This window comes from Corythoichthys intestinalis, chromosome 17 (assembly GCF_030265065.1).
Source record: "Corythoichthys intestinalis isolate RoL2023-P3 chromosome 17, ASM3026506v1, whole genome shotgun sequence".
Lineage (NCBI taxonomy): Eukaryota > Metazoa > Chordata > Actinopteri > Syngnathiformes > Syngnathidae > Corythoichthys > Corythoichthys intestinalis.
The window spans coordinates 996,010-1,014,129 of NC_080411.1; the positions used below are offsets into that span (position 1 = coordinate 996,010).

Consider the following 18,120-nt stretch of genomic DNA (forward strand, 5'->3'; position numbering starts at 1 on the left):
TGTTTGACAGTGGGGATGGTGTGTTCAGGGTGATGAGCTGCGTTGCTTTTACGCCAAACATATCGTTTTGCATTGTGGCCAAAAAGTTCCATTTTGGTTTCATCTGACCAGAGCACCTTCTTCCACATGTTTGGTGTGTTTCCCAGGTGGCTTGTGGCAAACTTTAAACCAGACTTTTTATGGATATCTTTGAGAAATGGCTTTCTTCTTGCCACTCTTCCATAAAGGCCAGATTTGTGCAGTGTGCGACTGATTGTTGTCCTATGGACAGACTCTCCCACCTCAGCTGTAGATCTCTGCAGTTCATCCAGAGTGATCATGGGCCTCTTGGCTGCTGAAATTCCAACCACTTTCACCCCTGAGTAACGCTTATATCGTTGTTTGGTACTCGCAGAAGTGCATCGTCTGCAAGCAGGAAAAGGCAGCAACGATGAGGCTGTCGACTTGCCCACAAGTTCTCATTTTTCGATTGGACTGGCTCCATCCGTCTGGGAAGGCGTCTGGTTGGCTACGATTTCCGCTGAGTGGCCTGAAGCTGGAAAACACCATGAGCAAAGGTGAGTTTCAGCGTTTGAGGAAAAATGTGCAGCTACAGTACTGATCTTTTTTTTAATTTTTTTTAAATGGTTTACCTTCCACAGAACCTGCAGTATATGAACTCTGGGCCCTCGCAGAGCACTGGGGAAGTGGTCGTAGTGGGCATTACGTAGCCTACGCCAAAAACCAGGACACCATGTTATGGTATAAACTGAACGATACCTGGTGTGTATTTTTTCGAAACAAGTACATTTGCATGACTTTGTGAGACTCCTTAAACCCGTTTGCTGAATTGTTACAAACTTGCCACATGCAGGATAATCTGAAAAAATCCTAGAACCGCTATTAGCGATGCACGATAATACATTTTTCAGCCGATACCCGATATCAGATCATTTCCTCCTCCTTCCAGCCGATAACCGATAATGTCAAGTCGATAATTCTATTAAAAGATTTGTGTAAAATTTGAACGTGTACACAAGAGCAAATGTTACTGTGCAAAACAGAATTTATTGCTTTTTCCACGTCACATGTGATCACGTAGTGAATTCCGACATCATCAGAGATTGTATGACAATGTGTAATGGTAAGCTTTTGGCAACAATTACTTACAAAGTAATTACCGACCTAAATTGCACAAAAATGCCTTTAAAAGTGAGCCATTCTGAACAAATATGACATTAGCGGGCTAAAAAACACACTTCCTTAAAACGAGTTAAATTCCCTTGTTTTCAGTGTGAATCTATTGGAAATGTGTGAAATGATCTGCTAGCGCTTCAAGTAAAATTCCAAATAAGAAAAATAGCTAGCTGAAAATAAGCTTAACAGCCTTATTTTAAGCAAGAAATGATTGTATTTCATCTTGAAAAAACAGCTTGTTTGTCAAAGAAATTCTTTATTCAAGAATACATATGGTTCAGACATTATTTGAAAGCAATTTTTGTTGATTTAGGTGAAAAATGACCAATTTTCTATTTTAAAGGTATGGGCTTTGTCACAACAAAGAGTAATATTTACTTCAAGGAAGTGGAGTAAAGTGACGCATTCATCTGTTAACTATTCTTTAACACTCAAAACAAGATGGAGAAAGTTATTTGAAATCAAACTGAAGTATGTAATTATCGGATTGCATTATCCGTTGAAATTTTTTTAAATCTGGATTAGCTGCGTGACGTCATAGTTGCCGTTATCGGTAACGGATAATTATCGGTAACCGATATTATCGTGCATCTTCAACCGCCACTAATTACTAGCCATGAAAAGAGTCTTATTTAGGTCGTTAGTGCAAGCTCATCAAATTTAACTCGTACTTTGTGTGTGTGTACCTAGCGTGAGACAAGTGAGCCCAAATCAGGTAACTGCTTACCATCGAGAAGGAGCGGCAGAAGGCAACCCTGTCCTGCTATTTTACAGTCTGAGCACACCTGCAGCCGTCCCAACTGGTAACAGCACACATTTTTCCTTTAAAAAAAAAAAATCCCAATGCACGCCACCAGCAAAGATAACTCCTTACTGTTTTCTGCGTTCTACTACTGAACGAGGCATGTTGAACGATCACAATCAGTGGTGTTAATCTTAAAAGTAATTACAGTTACAAACGACTTCTCACCACTGAATAGGTGATCCATTTATAGCCAATGTGAGGCTATGCTATGCTAGGAATAGGACGCGACGATTTGGGTCAAAAACACGCCAGAAAGAACTCCAACGTTATATTATTATATTATATTAACGCGTACCTTGGATAGAAAGACATGCAGTTCTTAAAAGATAAATCTTCGTACAAGTTTTCATAATTTGATATTATAAGCCCTCTTAAATGTTTTTGTTTGAATATTGGTCAAATTATTTGAACTAGTAGGTCGCCATTGTTGTTGACGTCGCTGGGCGGTAACGTCACAGGGCCACGCTGTCGTACTTCAGTGTCACTCTGAGAAAAAAAAAAACGTGTCCCTCTTTAATTATGTAAGGTAGTGATTTAAATACGCCATAAGGTGTCAGTGGCGAGTTGTAAATTAATAAGGGATCAAGCCAATGGGTGCGTTTTGTTCCTTGACTGACGCCGTAGTTTTAGCCTGGTACACCAGACTCAACGCTGTTCCAGCTATTGAGTCTGGCCATCATTCCCACGGAAACAATTTCCAGGACGGAGCAAGCCACAGCAAAGAAAAGGCCAACAGGATGTGAGAAAGTACACTAAACTATTCATTATTGCTCTATACGTTTACATACGTGTTTACACACATGCACACACACACACACACACACACAGACATACTGTATATATATATATATATATATACTGTATTATCTTCTCATCTTAAATTAATGCAGAAAATGCACAAATGCGTGTGTAAAGATTCACCAGAATGCAGGAAATTACGAAGTTGATAGTCTAAACGTGGGTGTCCCCCCCGGCACTGGTGTTTGGGCCCAAAGTGTTATCTTTTCATGGGGCCCAAAATCCCTGGCAGCACCCCCATTAATGAGGCCTTATTCTCACACAGGTAAACAACAAGGCAAAGAACTGGCGTTCACAAATTCACATTAGATATATATATATATATATATACAGTGATACCTCAGCTCACGAACGCTTAAGCTCACAAACTTTTCGCCTCAAGAACATTAAATTGGCGAGCATATAGTCTCTGCTGACGAACTAGTTTTCGGCGGACGAACCAAACCACGCGGTCGAACAGCGCCACGAGAAGCTGACGCACGCTCACGGCGTCCCAGTTCGTCCCCTCCCTTTTGTTGAGTGCGGACGTGGTTTGTGTTTGATAGACATTTTGGACCATATTGAGTGTACTTTTGCTATTATGGGACCGAAAAAGACCCCACCACAGGCTAGTGTTAAGCCTAAGAAGACATGAAAGAAAATAAGGTATATTTTTGTGTAGTTTTAAGGCTTATTTAGTAGAAAATGATTGTTTGATGGGGACCTGGGAACGGATTATTCTCATTTTAATGGTTTCTTAGGTGAAATAAATGTTCGGAAGACAAACTTTTCGCCTTACACACACTTTCTGGGAACCAATTATGTTCGTGAGCTGAGGTATCACTGAATATTATATATATATATATGCATAATAGAAATAAAACTTACTCAGAGCTCAGTCAAATTCTATTTTAGCAACTCGGTGAGCCCAACAAATATGCTGGATGGCAAGATTTAGTGGCAATATACAAATTATGACGCTAGGAGCCATTATCTGTGGTCTAAACTACGAACGGGGTTCAACCTACCCAGGGCACCAGCGGGAAACAGGGGTTGACAAAACTTGGTTACCTAGATTGGGGTCAATCGGTGCTACGACGCTGATTACGAGGTTGATTTGTCGAACCAGTTTTAACCTAATCAGAGTTACTGCGCGTTCACATCAAAGGGGGCGGATACCAGAGTCAAACAGAACTTTTGACGATGGCACGGGTGCCTTATTTCTCAGACGAGGAATGCGCGATAATTTTGCGGAGTCATGAAGAATTGAAATCCACCCTCAGCGCGAAATCCAACACCGCTTCAGCGAGTAGAGCGTGACTGGTCTGTTGGCAGCGAATTACAGCTCGTGTGAATGCGTAAGTATGGCAGTTTTTCTTATGTCCGTGAAAAGAAATAAAGCCTGCTGGCATGGCAATAAAATAAGATTTGGTATAAAGTGTATCACAAAAGTGAGTACACCCCTCGCATTTTCTGCAGACATGTAAGTATATCTTTTCATGGGACAACACTGACAAAATGACACACAATAAAAAAAGTAGTAGTCTTTGTGCGGATTATATAATAGAGGTCATTTATTTCCCCCTCAAAATATAGCCATTCATATCTAACCCCCTGGTAACAAACGTGAGTACACCCCTTAGAAATTGCGTACATCCCTAAATGTCCAAATTGAGTACTGCTTCCCTCAAAAATGTCATGTGACTCGCTGTAGTTCTTAAAAGATCAATGTTAGTACGAGTTACCGCACTCCACATGAAATTGGTGTGCACTCTTCATCAAATTGGTGTGCATGGCTGTCACCCCAGGAGGAAGCCTCTTCTGAAGACGGTACACAAGAAAGCCTGCCCGTCTCATCAGACCATAGGACATGGCTCCAGTAATCCATGTGCTTTGTTGACATGTCTTCTGCAAACTGTTTGCGGGCTTTCTTGTGTACCGTCTTCAGAAGAGGTGACAGCCATGCACACCGATTTGATGTAGATGGCGGCGTATGGTCTGAGCACTAACAGGCTGACGCCCCACCCCCCACCCCACCCACCTCTTCAATCGCTGCAGTAATGCTGACAGCACTCCTGTAACGAGTCACATGACCTTTTGGAGGGAAAATGACAAGCAGTACTCAATTTGGACATACTGTATAGGGATGTACGTAGTTTCCATGCGGTGTACTCACTTTTGTTGCCAGGGGTTTTCGATATTAATGGCTATATGTTGAGTTATATTGAGGGGAAAATAAAGGAACTCTTATTATATAAGCTGCACACAGACTACGTTTCATTGTGTCAAAGTGTCATTTTGTCAGTGGTGTCCCTTGAAAAGATATACTTCAATATCTGCAGAATTGCGAGGGGTGTATTCACTTTTGTGACACACCGTACGTGTCTTTCTATCCAAGGTACCCTTTAAGGTCGTTTTCAGAGTCTTAAACCAAAAGTACATTCATTAACTTCAAATGCCTTTCTGTTGACGTTTCCCCTGATTTCCCTCTCTGCGCCGAGTTGACGTACCGGCCGCAAGCTTGTAATAGAACTGATGCGCTTTTCAAAATAAAGCTATAAAGGAACGATTTGTGTTTGATGTGCTATTTCAGACGACTTATGGCAAAGAGTGCGTAAAATGAGCTTCATTTGTTCACTTAGACGTCAAGTGAGTTACAGAAATGATCAATTCGAATGGATCATCAAATTTAAAATAAAGAATCGCTTTATTTTGGTGTGGCGCCCTGCCACGACAATTCATGTGTAGGGGAAACCCTGAATTGAGTTAGTAACTCAGTTACCTCAAGGTAAGAGTAAACAGGTAAGAGATTTTTTTAAATGTTAAACAAATAGCCAGTGAAAAATATGGAAATTTGAACATTGAACATTTAGTAAGCCCTATTTTCTTAGGGTTGGGATTCGGGAATCTCTGGCATGAAGCCAATTCGATATGTATCTAGATACACAGGTTACGATTGGATTATACATTTTTGAAGCAGAGCGATTCGATACAGTTTAAGAACGATACGATAGTAAACATTTGTTGTGTTTGTTCCCACAGTATTTTAACGGCTAAAAATGAACACATTTATACAAGCACAATTAAACAACGAAATTTTCATACCAATGTGTGTTTATTTTTGAGACATGAAAACGACAGTAGAAATGTGGTCTTTTTTTTATCTGTTAAAGTACGATAAGAACAAATGCAACAAATGTTTACTACCGTATCGTTTTCACACTGCATCGAACCGTATCGTTCTTAAACAGCATCGACTCGCTCTGCCTTCAAAATGGATCGTTTTCGAATCGAATCATAACCTATGTAACTAGATACATATCGAATCGGCTTCGTGCCAGATTCCCAACCCTAATTTTGACCATGTCGGTAAATTCGCTAGTTTAATGAAACCTAACGTCAAGCTTTAAAATTGTCTTTTCATCCCGCTTTGACTCTGCGGTGTTCGGCTATGTTCGTTACTCTTTATGAAACCAGACAGTGTGCTTCCGTATGAAGTCACATGGTTATCAGGAAAACAGACAAAAAAAACTCTTTTACCCGCTGTCAACCCTGGTTCTCAAGCTAGCGGCGAAAGACACAAATGAACGTGATGGAGTCGGATAGCAGCTTTAACCTTGGCGAAATGGATGAACTTAATGAGTGGATTAAGCTCGGACTGTGTCTAACAACTAGTATGTCGCGTTATTTTGTATCTCTGTGTTTCTGTGTGTGATTTCTCTGACAGCTTTTATGATGGTAAAGCATTCAGCATAAATTACAATCCGACAGTGAAACCTATCATAACACCGTTGAATGGCCACAGCGATTTTTCTGGACGTTGCTCTCTTTATTTCGTGTGTACTGCCATCATCAAATCTTAAATGTTTCATTGGCACAAGGGCAATATAGCTTTGATGTGTGTGGGGATGCTCTGGAAAAAAAACAAACCCTGAGACCTTGAAGTAAACACTTGCGTTGTTGAGTCACTGTCACAGCCGCCATTAACAATAAATTGTCCGTTTGAAGTGTACGGTTCAAGATGTAAGTCATTTGTGTTACAATGACATGTTTGCACAGTCGTCACATTGATTTTTACAGTGTTGTACATTGTTCAAGTCACGTAAGCTGTTATAAAGGCTCATAATTGGATTCTTATTGTTTACAAGACATTTTTATATACTTAAATGTTTAGACAGCATGTACAATTGATAAATATGCTCAATTCAAAGCTGGCTAGTAAATCAAAGAGAAACGGTTCATTTGTATTTCATGCATTGATTCAGATTTTCAAATGATGTAACAGTCCGCTTGGGCCAATTTATCGCCATTCATCGCTATCGAGGTAAATGTGCTCAATTTACCGAGATTCGGACTAAAGGCCATATCGCCCAGCCCTTGATGTAGTTTAGTTGCAGCCCTTGTCTTTTATTTCATTTTGAACATTGAATATGCCATTAATCAGTGGGGGAAAAAACAGCACAAATAGTCCACTTTGATATACTTTTAATTTTAACCCGAGTTATATGGAAACTCTACGGGAAGAGACTATGCAGAAACATGTACTTTCTGTATTTCAGAAAGTGCTCGTACGGATGAAGGGCCAAGCTATGGGGACCCAGTAAATATGGCGCTGCGACAAAAGATCATCATGCGTTTGGTAAGTGAAATTTGTTGATGGACTGTAATGCTTCGTCTTAAATGCTAGTAGAATTACAGTATGGCCTTCCACACAGAGTGTGTGATTGTCGGTCAACATTGGCCATGACGACACTGTTTAGAGCACAGATTTGAGAAGAAAAAAAAATGTCTACAATTGTTTCATTTTGCATACACATTCATTTTCTATGGTGCCTTTACTGCCTCTTTGTTAAAGGAGAATTATAAATATTTTATTCAACAAGAACTGTCATACTATGTAACTAGAAACTGCAATTCCTGGAGAAATGACTCAGGGCTGTGCTGTGTGGAGATACAGATCTTAACTCGGCCCAGGTTAGTTTGTGGACATTTCGGGGGCCAAAGCAGGCCAGTTCCTGCTGATTTGGAAATATTACCTTGGGCATGTTCTGGTCATATTAGGTCACTTCCTTTTGATTTGAGGGACACCTCCTGGTAATATCAGGTCATTTAGGGACATGTGGCGGACACGCGCTATTGATATCTGCTCTATTTCCCTCCCTCCTGGCCCTCAATGCCATCGACTTAGATATGCGTCAATGAAATCCCAAGTACATTGGCATTGATACAATTGACAAATATGGCATTAAACAAAGTAAATGCCATTGAAAATGAATGGGAAATTTCGACTTTCATGGCTGTAAATGGCATCGACTTACAGTGCCTTGCAAAAGTATTCGGCCCCCTTGAATCTTGCAACCTTTCGCCACATTTCAGGCTTCAAACATAAAGATATTTAATTTTTTTGTCAAGAATCAACAACAAGTGGGACACAATCGTGAAGTGGAACAACATTTATTGGACGATTTAAACTTTTTGAACAAATAAAAAACTGAAAAGTGGGGCGTGCAATATTACTTTACTTTCAGCGCAGCAAACTCACTCCAGAAGTTCAGTGAGGATCTCTGAATGATCCAATGTTGTCCTAAATGACCGATGATGATAAATAGAATCCACCTGTGTGTAATCAAGTCTCCGTATAAATGCACCTGCTCTGTGATAGTCTCAGGGTTCTGTTTAAAGTGCAGAGAGCATTATGAAAACCAAGGAACACACCAGGCAGGTCAGAGATACTGTTGTGGAGAAGTTTAAAGCCGGATTTGGATACAAAAAGATTTCCCAAGCTTTAAACATCTCAAGGAGCACTGTGCAAGCCATCATATTGAAATAGAAGGAGCATCAGACCACTGCAAATCTACCAAGACCCGGCCGTCCTTCCAAACTTTCTTCTCAAACAAGGGGAAAACTGATCAGAGATTCAGCCAAGAGGCCCATGATCACTCTGGATGAACTGCAGAGGTCTACAGCTGAGGTGGGAGAGTCTGTCCATAGGACAACAATCAGTCGTACACTGCACAAATCTGGCCTTTATGGAAGAGTGGCAAGAAGAAAGCCATTTCTCAAAGACATACATAAAAAGTCTCGTTGCCACAAGCCACCTGGGAGACACACCAAACATGTGGAAGAAGGTGCTCTGGTCAGATGAAACCAAAATTGAACTTTTTGGCCACAATGCAAAACGATACGTTTGGCGTAAAAGCAACACAGCTCATCATCTTGAATACACCATCCCCACTATCAAACATGGTGGTGGCAGCATCATGGTTTGGGCCTGCTTTTCTTCAGCAGGGACAGGGAAGATGGTTAAAACTGACGGGAAGATGGATGCAGCCAAATACAGGAACATTCTGGAAGAAAACCTGTTGGTATCTGCACAAGACCTGAGACTGGGACGGAGATTTATCTTCCAACAGGACAATGATCCAAAACATAAAGCCAAATCTACAATGGAATGGTTCAAAAAGAAACGTATCCAGGTGTTAGAATGGCCACCTCAAAGTCCAGACCTGAATCCAATCGAGAATCTGTGGAAAGAGCTGAAGACTGCTGTTCAAAAACACACTCCATCCAACATCACTGAGCTCGAGCTGTTTTGCAAGGAAGAATGGGCAAGAATGTCAGTCTCTCCATGTGCAAAAGTGATAGAAACATACCCCAAGCGACTTGCAGCTGTAATTGGAGCAAAAGGTGGCGCTACAAAGTATTAACTCAAGGGGGCCGAATAATATTGCACGCCCCACTTTTCAGTTTTTTATTTGTTAAAAAAGTTTCAATGATCCAATAAATTTTGTTCCACTTCACGATTGTGTCCCACTTGTTGTTGATTCTTGACAAAAAATGAAAATTTCATATCTTTATGTTTGAAGCCTGAAATGTGTCGAAAGGTTGCAAGGTTCAAGGGGGCCGAATACTTTTGCAAGGCACTGTACATATGCATCATGGAATCCCAAGTACACTGGCATCAATAGATTCAACAAACATGGCCGTCAATGGCATCAATGCAATGTAAATTCTATTGGGAGTGAATGGGAAATTTGAACGTTGCATCCCATTAAAAATGAATGGGAAAGGAATTTTGGGAAAATTTCCGCGAACCCGTAAATTCCGTCTGTATAGTTTTATGCCCATCACCGTCCTGGAAGTTTTGACGTCCAAATTATGTGATTTGGTCAAAAATTGTAAGGCTAGATACATTATGAAACTTTTTTTTCGGAAAATCGGCGGTAACGGGAAACCGGGAAATTTGGGGGGGCCGTTTGAAAAATTCCCTGTGTCGCGTAAAAAAATTCCGGTCCTTTCAAATTTTGAACGGTGCCGATCGCTCGAATGGTTGGGTCTGCGCGGTGTGCTGAAAAAAACGCAGAGTATATTTCAGAAGAGAAAAAAAAAATACATCAACGCATTAAAGTTGCAGAACAACACGATCTTGGCCTTTGCCAAGGCAAAGCCCAGATAATGAGCATATAGTATTTCTGTTTCTATGCGCAGGATCAACTCATGGATGACCGGAAGTCTTTAAAAGCCCTTGAAAAAATGGCGACGGACAATGTAGTCAGCAATATACAACGGAAAATGCTCCAAATATGGGAAGAAAGAAAAGTGTTGTTAGGTGAGTGATTTAATAATAGAAAAATGTGGTTGAACGGATACAAATACACATTTAAATGAATGTAGGCATGTTTAACTGTTCTTGTTTAAGAAAACTGAGAATTTTGTTTGTGTACAGACAACTTGGCTGAGGTGTCCGGGGACACAGATGAAAAATTGAAGGCCGAAGAGGCGATCAAAAATAAACAACAAACACTTGACGAATTGTTTAGAGAACAACGAGACTTGTTTGGTGAGTGATTTAATAATAAAAACTGTGTTTTTTTGGGGGTTTTTTTCTTTTCTTTTTTGAAACCTGTCCGGTTCAGCAGTTTGACACAGAGAATGGAAATCTGAGTGTCCGATGGGCTGAACAGTTTGAATATTTTACATGGGAGTATGACATACTCCCATTGTGATCATTAATCATACCACGTTTATTAAGACAAAGCGGGGAACAGAAGAACATAAGGGGGAGAGAGACGGAAAAAAACAAACAACAACAAAAAAGGAAAGAAAAAAAAGGGGGGGGGTAGAAAAACGTGGTTTAACAGATACAAATCATAAGACTTGATAATATTAGTTAGCTTTTATTTTATGTAAATATTACGGGGTGTCAAAACGATTGAAATTTTTAATCGAGTTAATTACAGCTTAAACATTAATTCGTCGTAATTCATCGCAATTCGAACCATCGATAAAATATGCCATATTTTTCTGTAGATTATTGTTGGAATGGAAAGATAAGACACAAGATGGATATATACATTCAACATAAGGTACATAATATTTGTTTATTAGTACAATAAATCAACAAGATGGCATTGCCATTATTAACATTCTGTTAAAGCGATCCATGGATCGGACGACTTGTAGTTCTTAAAAGATATTACAAGTTATAGACGTTTTATATTAAAACCCCTCTTAATGTATTCATTTGAATAAAATTTGTAAAATGTTCAATTGTGGATGTCAATAACTGCTTCCACAAGGCTCATGGGTGCTGAAGCCTATAAAATCAGTCGCACCCAAGCGCCATCAGAGGGTGACAAAACTCCGGAAAAGACAACAAGTACACATTTCACTGTGCTGTCATCTTCATGTGTTTGAGCGGGGCATTTGTGAGTTAATTGCGATCAGCCCTAGTAAATATATAATAAGTAAGTAAATATGTCAGTACAATGCGAATACTATTAGCGAAGAAGGCTAGCGGCCGCCTGACGTAAACAGAGCTTTTCTGGCGAGAAATTCTTGTGAATAAATGCTTCAATTCCCGAATTCCCAATAGATCTGGACGTAAAACAGTCTGGATTCTTGGTTAAAAGCAAAGAAACCGTGCAGTTAGCGTTTATTTTACGTAAATATGGCAAACTATGATGCCAATGCAGTCGCATAGCATAGCCCATTGTTTTCTGTGTTTTTTTCCCCCCACGGTTACAAATATATCCGTGGTACGAAAAATTCCCGAGACAATCCTTCCTATTTGTATCAGGTACAGCTTTGGTACTTTTTCACAAATCCGGCTGAAATCCGGATTGGGCTCGCATAACGCGGCATCTGCGAGTCTCCGACAATGACGAAGCGTCCAGTCAATAGATTTTGATGTCTACATACAAATTGAATGAATTTATTCAAATGAATGTATGCATTTTTTTATGATTGTTGTGTAAGAAAACTACGAATTGTGTTTGTGTTCAGACAACTTGGCTGAGGGATCAATGGAGACAACAGAAGAGGTTTGACCTGAGCCATCCAATGACCCTAAATAATTGAAGGTATATTTAATTTTCCATCATTTTCAGACTATAAGCTGCTACTTTTTCCCTTCATTTTGAAACCTGTGGCTTATAGTCCAGTGCTACTTATTTGTTGATTTCTTTGGGTTAATAGGTAACATTTTATTTGACAGTGGCGTCATCAGACTCTCAAATGACCGCCATAATTATGACATGACACTGGGCATGACTGAATGCTTATGACATGTGTCATTAAGAATCATCCAGGCAAATTATGCCACTAACTCCTTTTATGTCCCGCTCGGATCTTTTACATCCATTCAAAAGTGAGATCATTTGCCGGATAACACTAAATGACATCTGTCGTAAGCATTCATTCATGCTCATGATGACAAGAGTCATGTTATAAATATGATTGTCTAATGACAGTCTTATGGCGCCAATGTCAAATCAAGTGTTAGCAAATACTGTAACTCGCAACTAATGAAACAACAGGAAGAGTAACTGAAGAAATACTTATCGCAGGATATTCGTTTTGATTGTTATTTACAGTGTATCACAAAAGTGAGTACATCCCTCGCATTTCTGCAGATATTTAAGTTTAAGCTTTTCATGGGCCGGCACTGACAAAATGACACTTTGACACAATGAAACGTACCGTCATTTCCGGATTACAAGCCGCTACTTTTTTCCCCTCATTTTGAATCCGTGAGTGAGAGTTGCGCGACAAATTTGAACACACCTGCTCCCTATTCACACCTGGACCTAGTAACACCAACGAGCCACATGACATTTTGGAGGGAAAATGACAAGCAGTACTCCATTTGTGCATTTAGGGATGTAGTTTCTAAGGGGTGCCCTGACTTTTGTTGCCATTAATGGCTATATTCTGAGGGGGAAATCAATGAACACTATTATATAAGCTGCAGACAGCCTTTTTTTCATTGTATCGTTTTGTCCGTGTTGTCCCATGAAAAGATATACGTAAAAAATACCTGCAGAAATGCGAGAGGTGTACTCACTTTTGTGATACACTGTACATCTGTAGCGCCGCAATGCATGCTAGGAGGCATGTCGAGCAACAACAACAACAGTGTTGACAGCAAGTGGCAGCAAAGGTTGACTGTCTCCCCCAAGCGAGCCGTGATGGCCAAATGAAGCTTCTCGAAGCAATGAATGGTGGTCCATTTGGTCTTAAAGGGAACCACGGATAGAAAGACGTGTCGTTCTTAAAAGATAAACGTTAGCGTGAGTTATAATCATGACATGTTAAAACACCTCTTCGTGTTTTCGTTTGAATAAAATGTGTCAAATTTGAAATCAAAATCGTAGCTGGCCATTGTTGTTGACGTCACCGGGCCACGCTGCCGTACTTCACCGTCACTCTAACTGTGTCAGTTAGTGACCTGGATACACCGCAAGGTGAGTTTTACATTCGTAAGACAATGAGTGCGTTTTGTCCCTTGAATGACGCCATAGCTCCCTTTGTTTTTTTAGACTGGGTCGATTGTGATACATGTTCATTTGAGTGTTGTCTTCACAACAAGACTCCTGATAATGGCTTCCAGCATCATCGTTTGTATATTGTGACCAAATGTTGCCATCCAGTGTATTTGTTGAGCTAAAGGAGTTGCTATAATGTTTCAATATTGTTTGAGCAAAGTCGGAGTCAATTTTATGTGTATTTTGCGCATCTATTTTGATTTTAATGCCAGTTCTCTTTCCATTGGTCTGTGAACTGTGTGAGAAAAAGGCCTCATTAATACAGATTGAAGCACTTTTCTTCTTGGTGACATGATCCTTTCAGAGATGTGAGTACAGTGGTACCGCTACATACGATCACTTCGACACCCGATCTTTTCGACATCCGACGTAAAATTTGAGCCGCCATTTGTTTCTACATCCGACGAGTTGCTCGAAATACGACGACATGACAGCACTGCAAACGAACGCACGGTGGATTTTCTTGTGTGAGAAATCAACACAATTTTCAAAAAAAGTTGATACAGTTGGAGAAACAAGGAAAAAAGTGATGCTTACCTTTGAAATGAAGATGCAAGTTATAAAAAAAATATGAGCTTGGGGTGCGCGTCCCTGAACTGGCTCAACAATACAGCTCCATCGTCCTCTTCCGACCACCGTTCGCCACGATTTGTAAGTTAAGGTGACAATTATTATCGTGGTAACATTGCCAAGGAAATCGCCAGCTTCGTCACGTTTTTATCATTTATTTAAGAACTTATCCAACACAAAACGCCCATTGTCTTAAGCAGTTGACCGCTCTCAAGAAAACGAAAGTATTATCTCTACCGCACCGACCTATCTCACTGAGACGTCAGCTTCGCGGTGCGTTCAGGGACAGTAAAAAGTGTCCGCCATATTAGAATCCGATTTGTTACATTCTTTACAGGAATAATTATTAATTATTCTTCTTATTATTATATTATTCTGAATTATTTATTTATAACTTATTTGTTTTTCTATGTTTAATTGCCATTTGTAACAGTGCCAGCAGTATTTATTAAGAATTTAGTGTATGTTTTTAGGCTTTGGAACGAATTAATGGAATTATAATGTGTTCCTATGGGAAAATCCTGCTCGACATACGACCATTTCGACTTACAAACAAGGTCCTGGAACGAATTAAATTCGTATGTAGAGGTACCACTGTATTTGTTTTGTTGTATTTTCATCATGTGTGTGTTGATAAACGGGGCGGTCCGAGCTACGAATCCTTTCTCTCTCCCGCTGTGGATCAAAGAAACTGCAGCGTCAGTCAAGGGGAAAAAACGCACTCATTGGCTTGATCCCTACTTAATGTAAAACTCGCCATTGACACTTTGTTACGTATTTAAATCACTACCGTGCATAAACAATGACAGGAGTTGTTGTTGTTTTTTGAGGAGTGACACGAATTCTGGCAGCGTGGCCCTGTGACGTCAACAACAATGGCGACCTACTAGTTCAAATAATTTTACAAATTGTATAAAAACCAAAACATCAAGAGGGGTTTCAATACCAAATGACAATAACCTTTACTAACAGTAACTTTTAAAAACTACAAGTCTTTCTATCCGTGGATCCCTCGAAGACAGTCGTATGATGCTGCTGTCAAATCAAGTTTTTCCGGTTGACATATTTTGGTGTAGGGCTGCAGCTATCGAATATTTTAGTAATCGACTGGAAATTCTATCGATTAATCGAGTAATCGGGTAAAACAAATATATTTTTAGGTGAAGAGCAATTATAAATACACATGAGAAAACAAGACATTTCATCTAATCTTGAACCATTTTCAGTCAATCAATGTCTTTATTTTCGATGTATATTGTTGAAAACAGCCAAAAATGGCATCTTAGATGTAACTAGAATAAAAAAGACTAATTCACTGCTTTCACTCAAAAAACCTTATTCATACTGTATATACACATACTGTATATACACCTAAAAATGCCTTTACGCTTGATAACACACATCACTTAAAAGTTAGGATTTTTCCCCATGTGTTTCAATTGAATTTCTATTTGTGTCAAGCCATTTTTAAGTTCTAGTGAAGTTTGAAGTTAGTCTAAAATGTAAGTCCTGATAGAATTTTGAGTTTTTGCAGTGTTCAAAATAAATGTATGATACAGGCTGCATTGGAGCACATTAGGGATGGTTTTATCCAGCAATGACTACTGAGCTAAAATTGATAGTTAGCATTATTGAGTTTTTATTTTACACCCTCATCACTCCACAACGCTATATTATGTTAAAGCCTGAATGTAAGACACGTTAGCCAGCCATCGAAAGTGGTCATAATTAATAGAAACCTAGCCCGCCGCAGGGCTAACGTTACGTGAGCTAGTGGCACTAACGTTAAACTTATTTTTTTAGCGCTCTACTGTTTTAAGATGGCGGCGGTTTACTAACGCTGCCCTGACGCGGCCGAGTCTGTCATAATGCATCTAGTTCAACATACATGAGATCTCTATGAGACTCATCAGACGCTACCTGCTACCAACTAGCATAGTGCGGGCTAGTATTTAGCAACGTCGGCGTCGTTTGTAGCAGCTGTCGGCTGCAGTAAAAAAGTTTTTTTGCGTCTTCCTTTTACGCACGTGACATCAGCGCGTTGTCTCGCATTAAAAGTAGTCTGAGCAAAACGTAATGCTTAGAGCTGTCAAAATAAACAATTACCCGAGGTGAATAAAATTACTCGGGTCAGTTTTTAAACTCGAGTTGCTCGAGTATTCGTTTCAGCTCTATTTTGGTGTAAATATCCCATTATGCAGTGAGAACAGCTCCGGCTCATAGTCCAGTTCGGCTTACCCATGAACAAATGCCATTTTCGTGCCAAATTTAGCTGGTGGCCGCTTATAGTCAGGTGCGCCTTATCGTGCGAAAATTACGTATATGTGTGGCGGACAGGGAAACAAAACTGGAAATGTTTATTTTGATTGTAAAATAAAGTTGTAGCATTCAGTTCCTTGTCAATGATCTCATTTCAGAATGTAGGGGGTGTTTCCATGGACGCAGGAAACTCAAGCACGCTGCGTCGATATTTTCTTCTTTCTTCTTTTCTTCTTCTTTCTTGTGCTATTTGTTCATGATTTTGTTCTTTTTTTGATCCCCGTTGACCTGTCACGGACCCTTTTTGTTATTCCCCCTTTTTCCGCAATGGCGTGTTTTATTTTTTTGTTTGTATTAATAAACCCTTGTTTGCATCCCCTCCACTGTCTGCTCTTTGGTTCAGTCTTGTCGCGGACTGTAACAGAAGTGTGGTAGAATAAAAAGAAAGGTGTGTATTTGATTGCAAACATTGCCAGTGTTTATGTGCACTGCTGTTCAAAAGTTTGGGGTCGCTTAGAAATGTCCTTATTCTTGAAGGGAAAGCACAGTTTTTTTTTCAACCAAGATCATTTTAAAACGAATCAGAAATACACCCCATACATTGTTAACATGGTAAAGGAGTATTTAAGCTAGCTGCAAATGTCTGGTTTTCAATGTAATATCTACATGGGTGTATAGAGGCCCATTTCCAACAACCAGCACCCCTGTGTCCTAATTAGGGGTGTGACAAAATATCGAAATGGTGATATATCGTGATACTTTGAATCGACTCTTTCGGCCAATCATATAGACCCTACCCACGTGACGTCACAACTCCGCTCTCCTGACTGGTGCCGCCCACTTGTCCGTCAACACATCGTGTTGACCTGTTACGGCTACGTACATTCCTCCTATTTACGGCGTGTTTTTCTGCTCGTTAACATTAATAATCAAAATGGTGAAGGCGGTCGGTTGCAATAACAGAGAAGATAGACGGAGAGACTTGAAGTTCTACCGGATTCTGAGAGACACGGAGAGGAGAGAGCGAGATGGGCTGCTGCAATTGGACGAAAAAACTGGGCTCCAAACGATTACCACAGATTATGTAGTAGTCATTTTATATCTGGTAAGATGCATTTAATATATATTTCGAGGGTTTTGGGCTGACAACCACAATTAAGATCATTGCTAGGCTAATCGCCGACAACATACACGTATGTATGTAGTGAGAGTGCTATCGCTAATCCATATAAACATTAAAAGCTCTAGCTCCATTGACAAATGACATGAAATACATTAGACTTGACAGTGGATGTTAGCAAGAACAAAAGATTTTGAATTGAACATTTCGTAACTCACCTTCCGAGCACAAGATTCCTACCGAATTTTCGTGTACGAGGACCTGTTTCACCCAACCAGCAACGTAGCATTTATAAGCCTCCGAGCTCTTAAAGTTTTTCAAACTTTCGTGAGAATAGGCTGATTTTGTGTGGACAAGATAGTTGTAAATATCAGGGTCAGGCAGAGACGGCGAAGGCAGCCGGTCAAAAATCATCGATTTAGGCATCAAATATGGATCTGGCGACTGTATAGAACGAAGCTTTTCCACATAACGCCTTTTATGCAACACATCCAGTGAGTTTACGGCATCAGAAACCACCGGGTCTTCCATGAAATGCATTTTAAATTCCTCGATCAATTGAAACCAATGCTAATACAGAGACGAAA

General features: G+C 40.0%; 1 protein-coding gene across 2 annotated transcripts in view; it reads left to right on the forward strand.

Moving 5' to 3' along the window:
• Window positions 1-16,796, forward strand: part of LOC130905300 (uncharacterized) — a 48,726-nt gene extending 31,930 nt beyond the window's left edge. For both annotated transcript variants that reach the window (XM_057818552.1, XM_057818553.1), the window contains 8 exons: window positions 395-557; window positions 642-762; window positions 1,867-1,979; window positions 7,318-7,397; window positions 10,247-10,367; window positions 10,485-10,598; window positions 12,044-12,120; window positions 16,572-16,796. In XM_057818552.1, the coding sequence (XP_057674535.1) occupies window positions 395-557; window positions 642-762; window positions 1,867-1,979; window positions 7,318-7,397; window positions 10,247-10,367; window positions 10,485-10,598; window positions 12,044-12,087 (756 nt within the window). In that variant the 3' untranslated portion in view covers window positions 12,088-12,120; window positions 16,572-16,796. The remainder of the gene's footprint in view (window positions 1-394; window positions 558-641; window positions 763-1,866; window positions 1,980-7,317; window positions 7,398-10,246; window positions 10,368-10,484; window positions 10,599-12,043; window positions 12,121-16,571) is intronic.
• The last annotated feature ends 1,324 nt before the right edge of the window (window positions 16,797-18,120 follow it).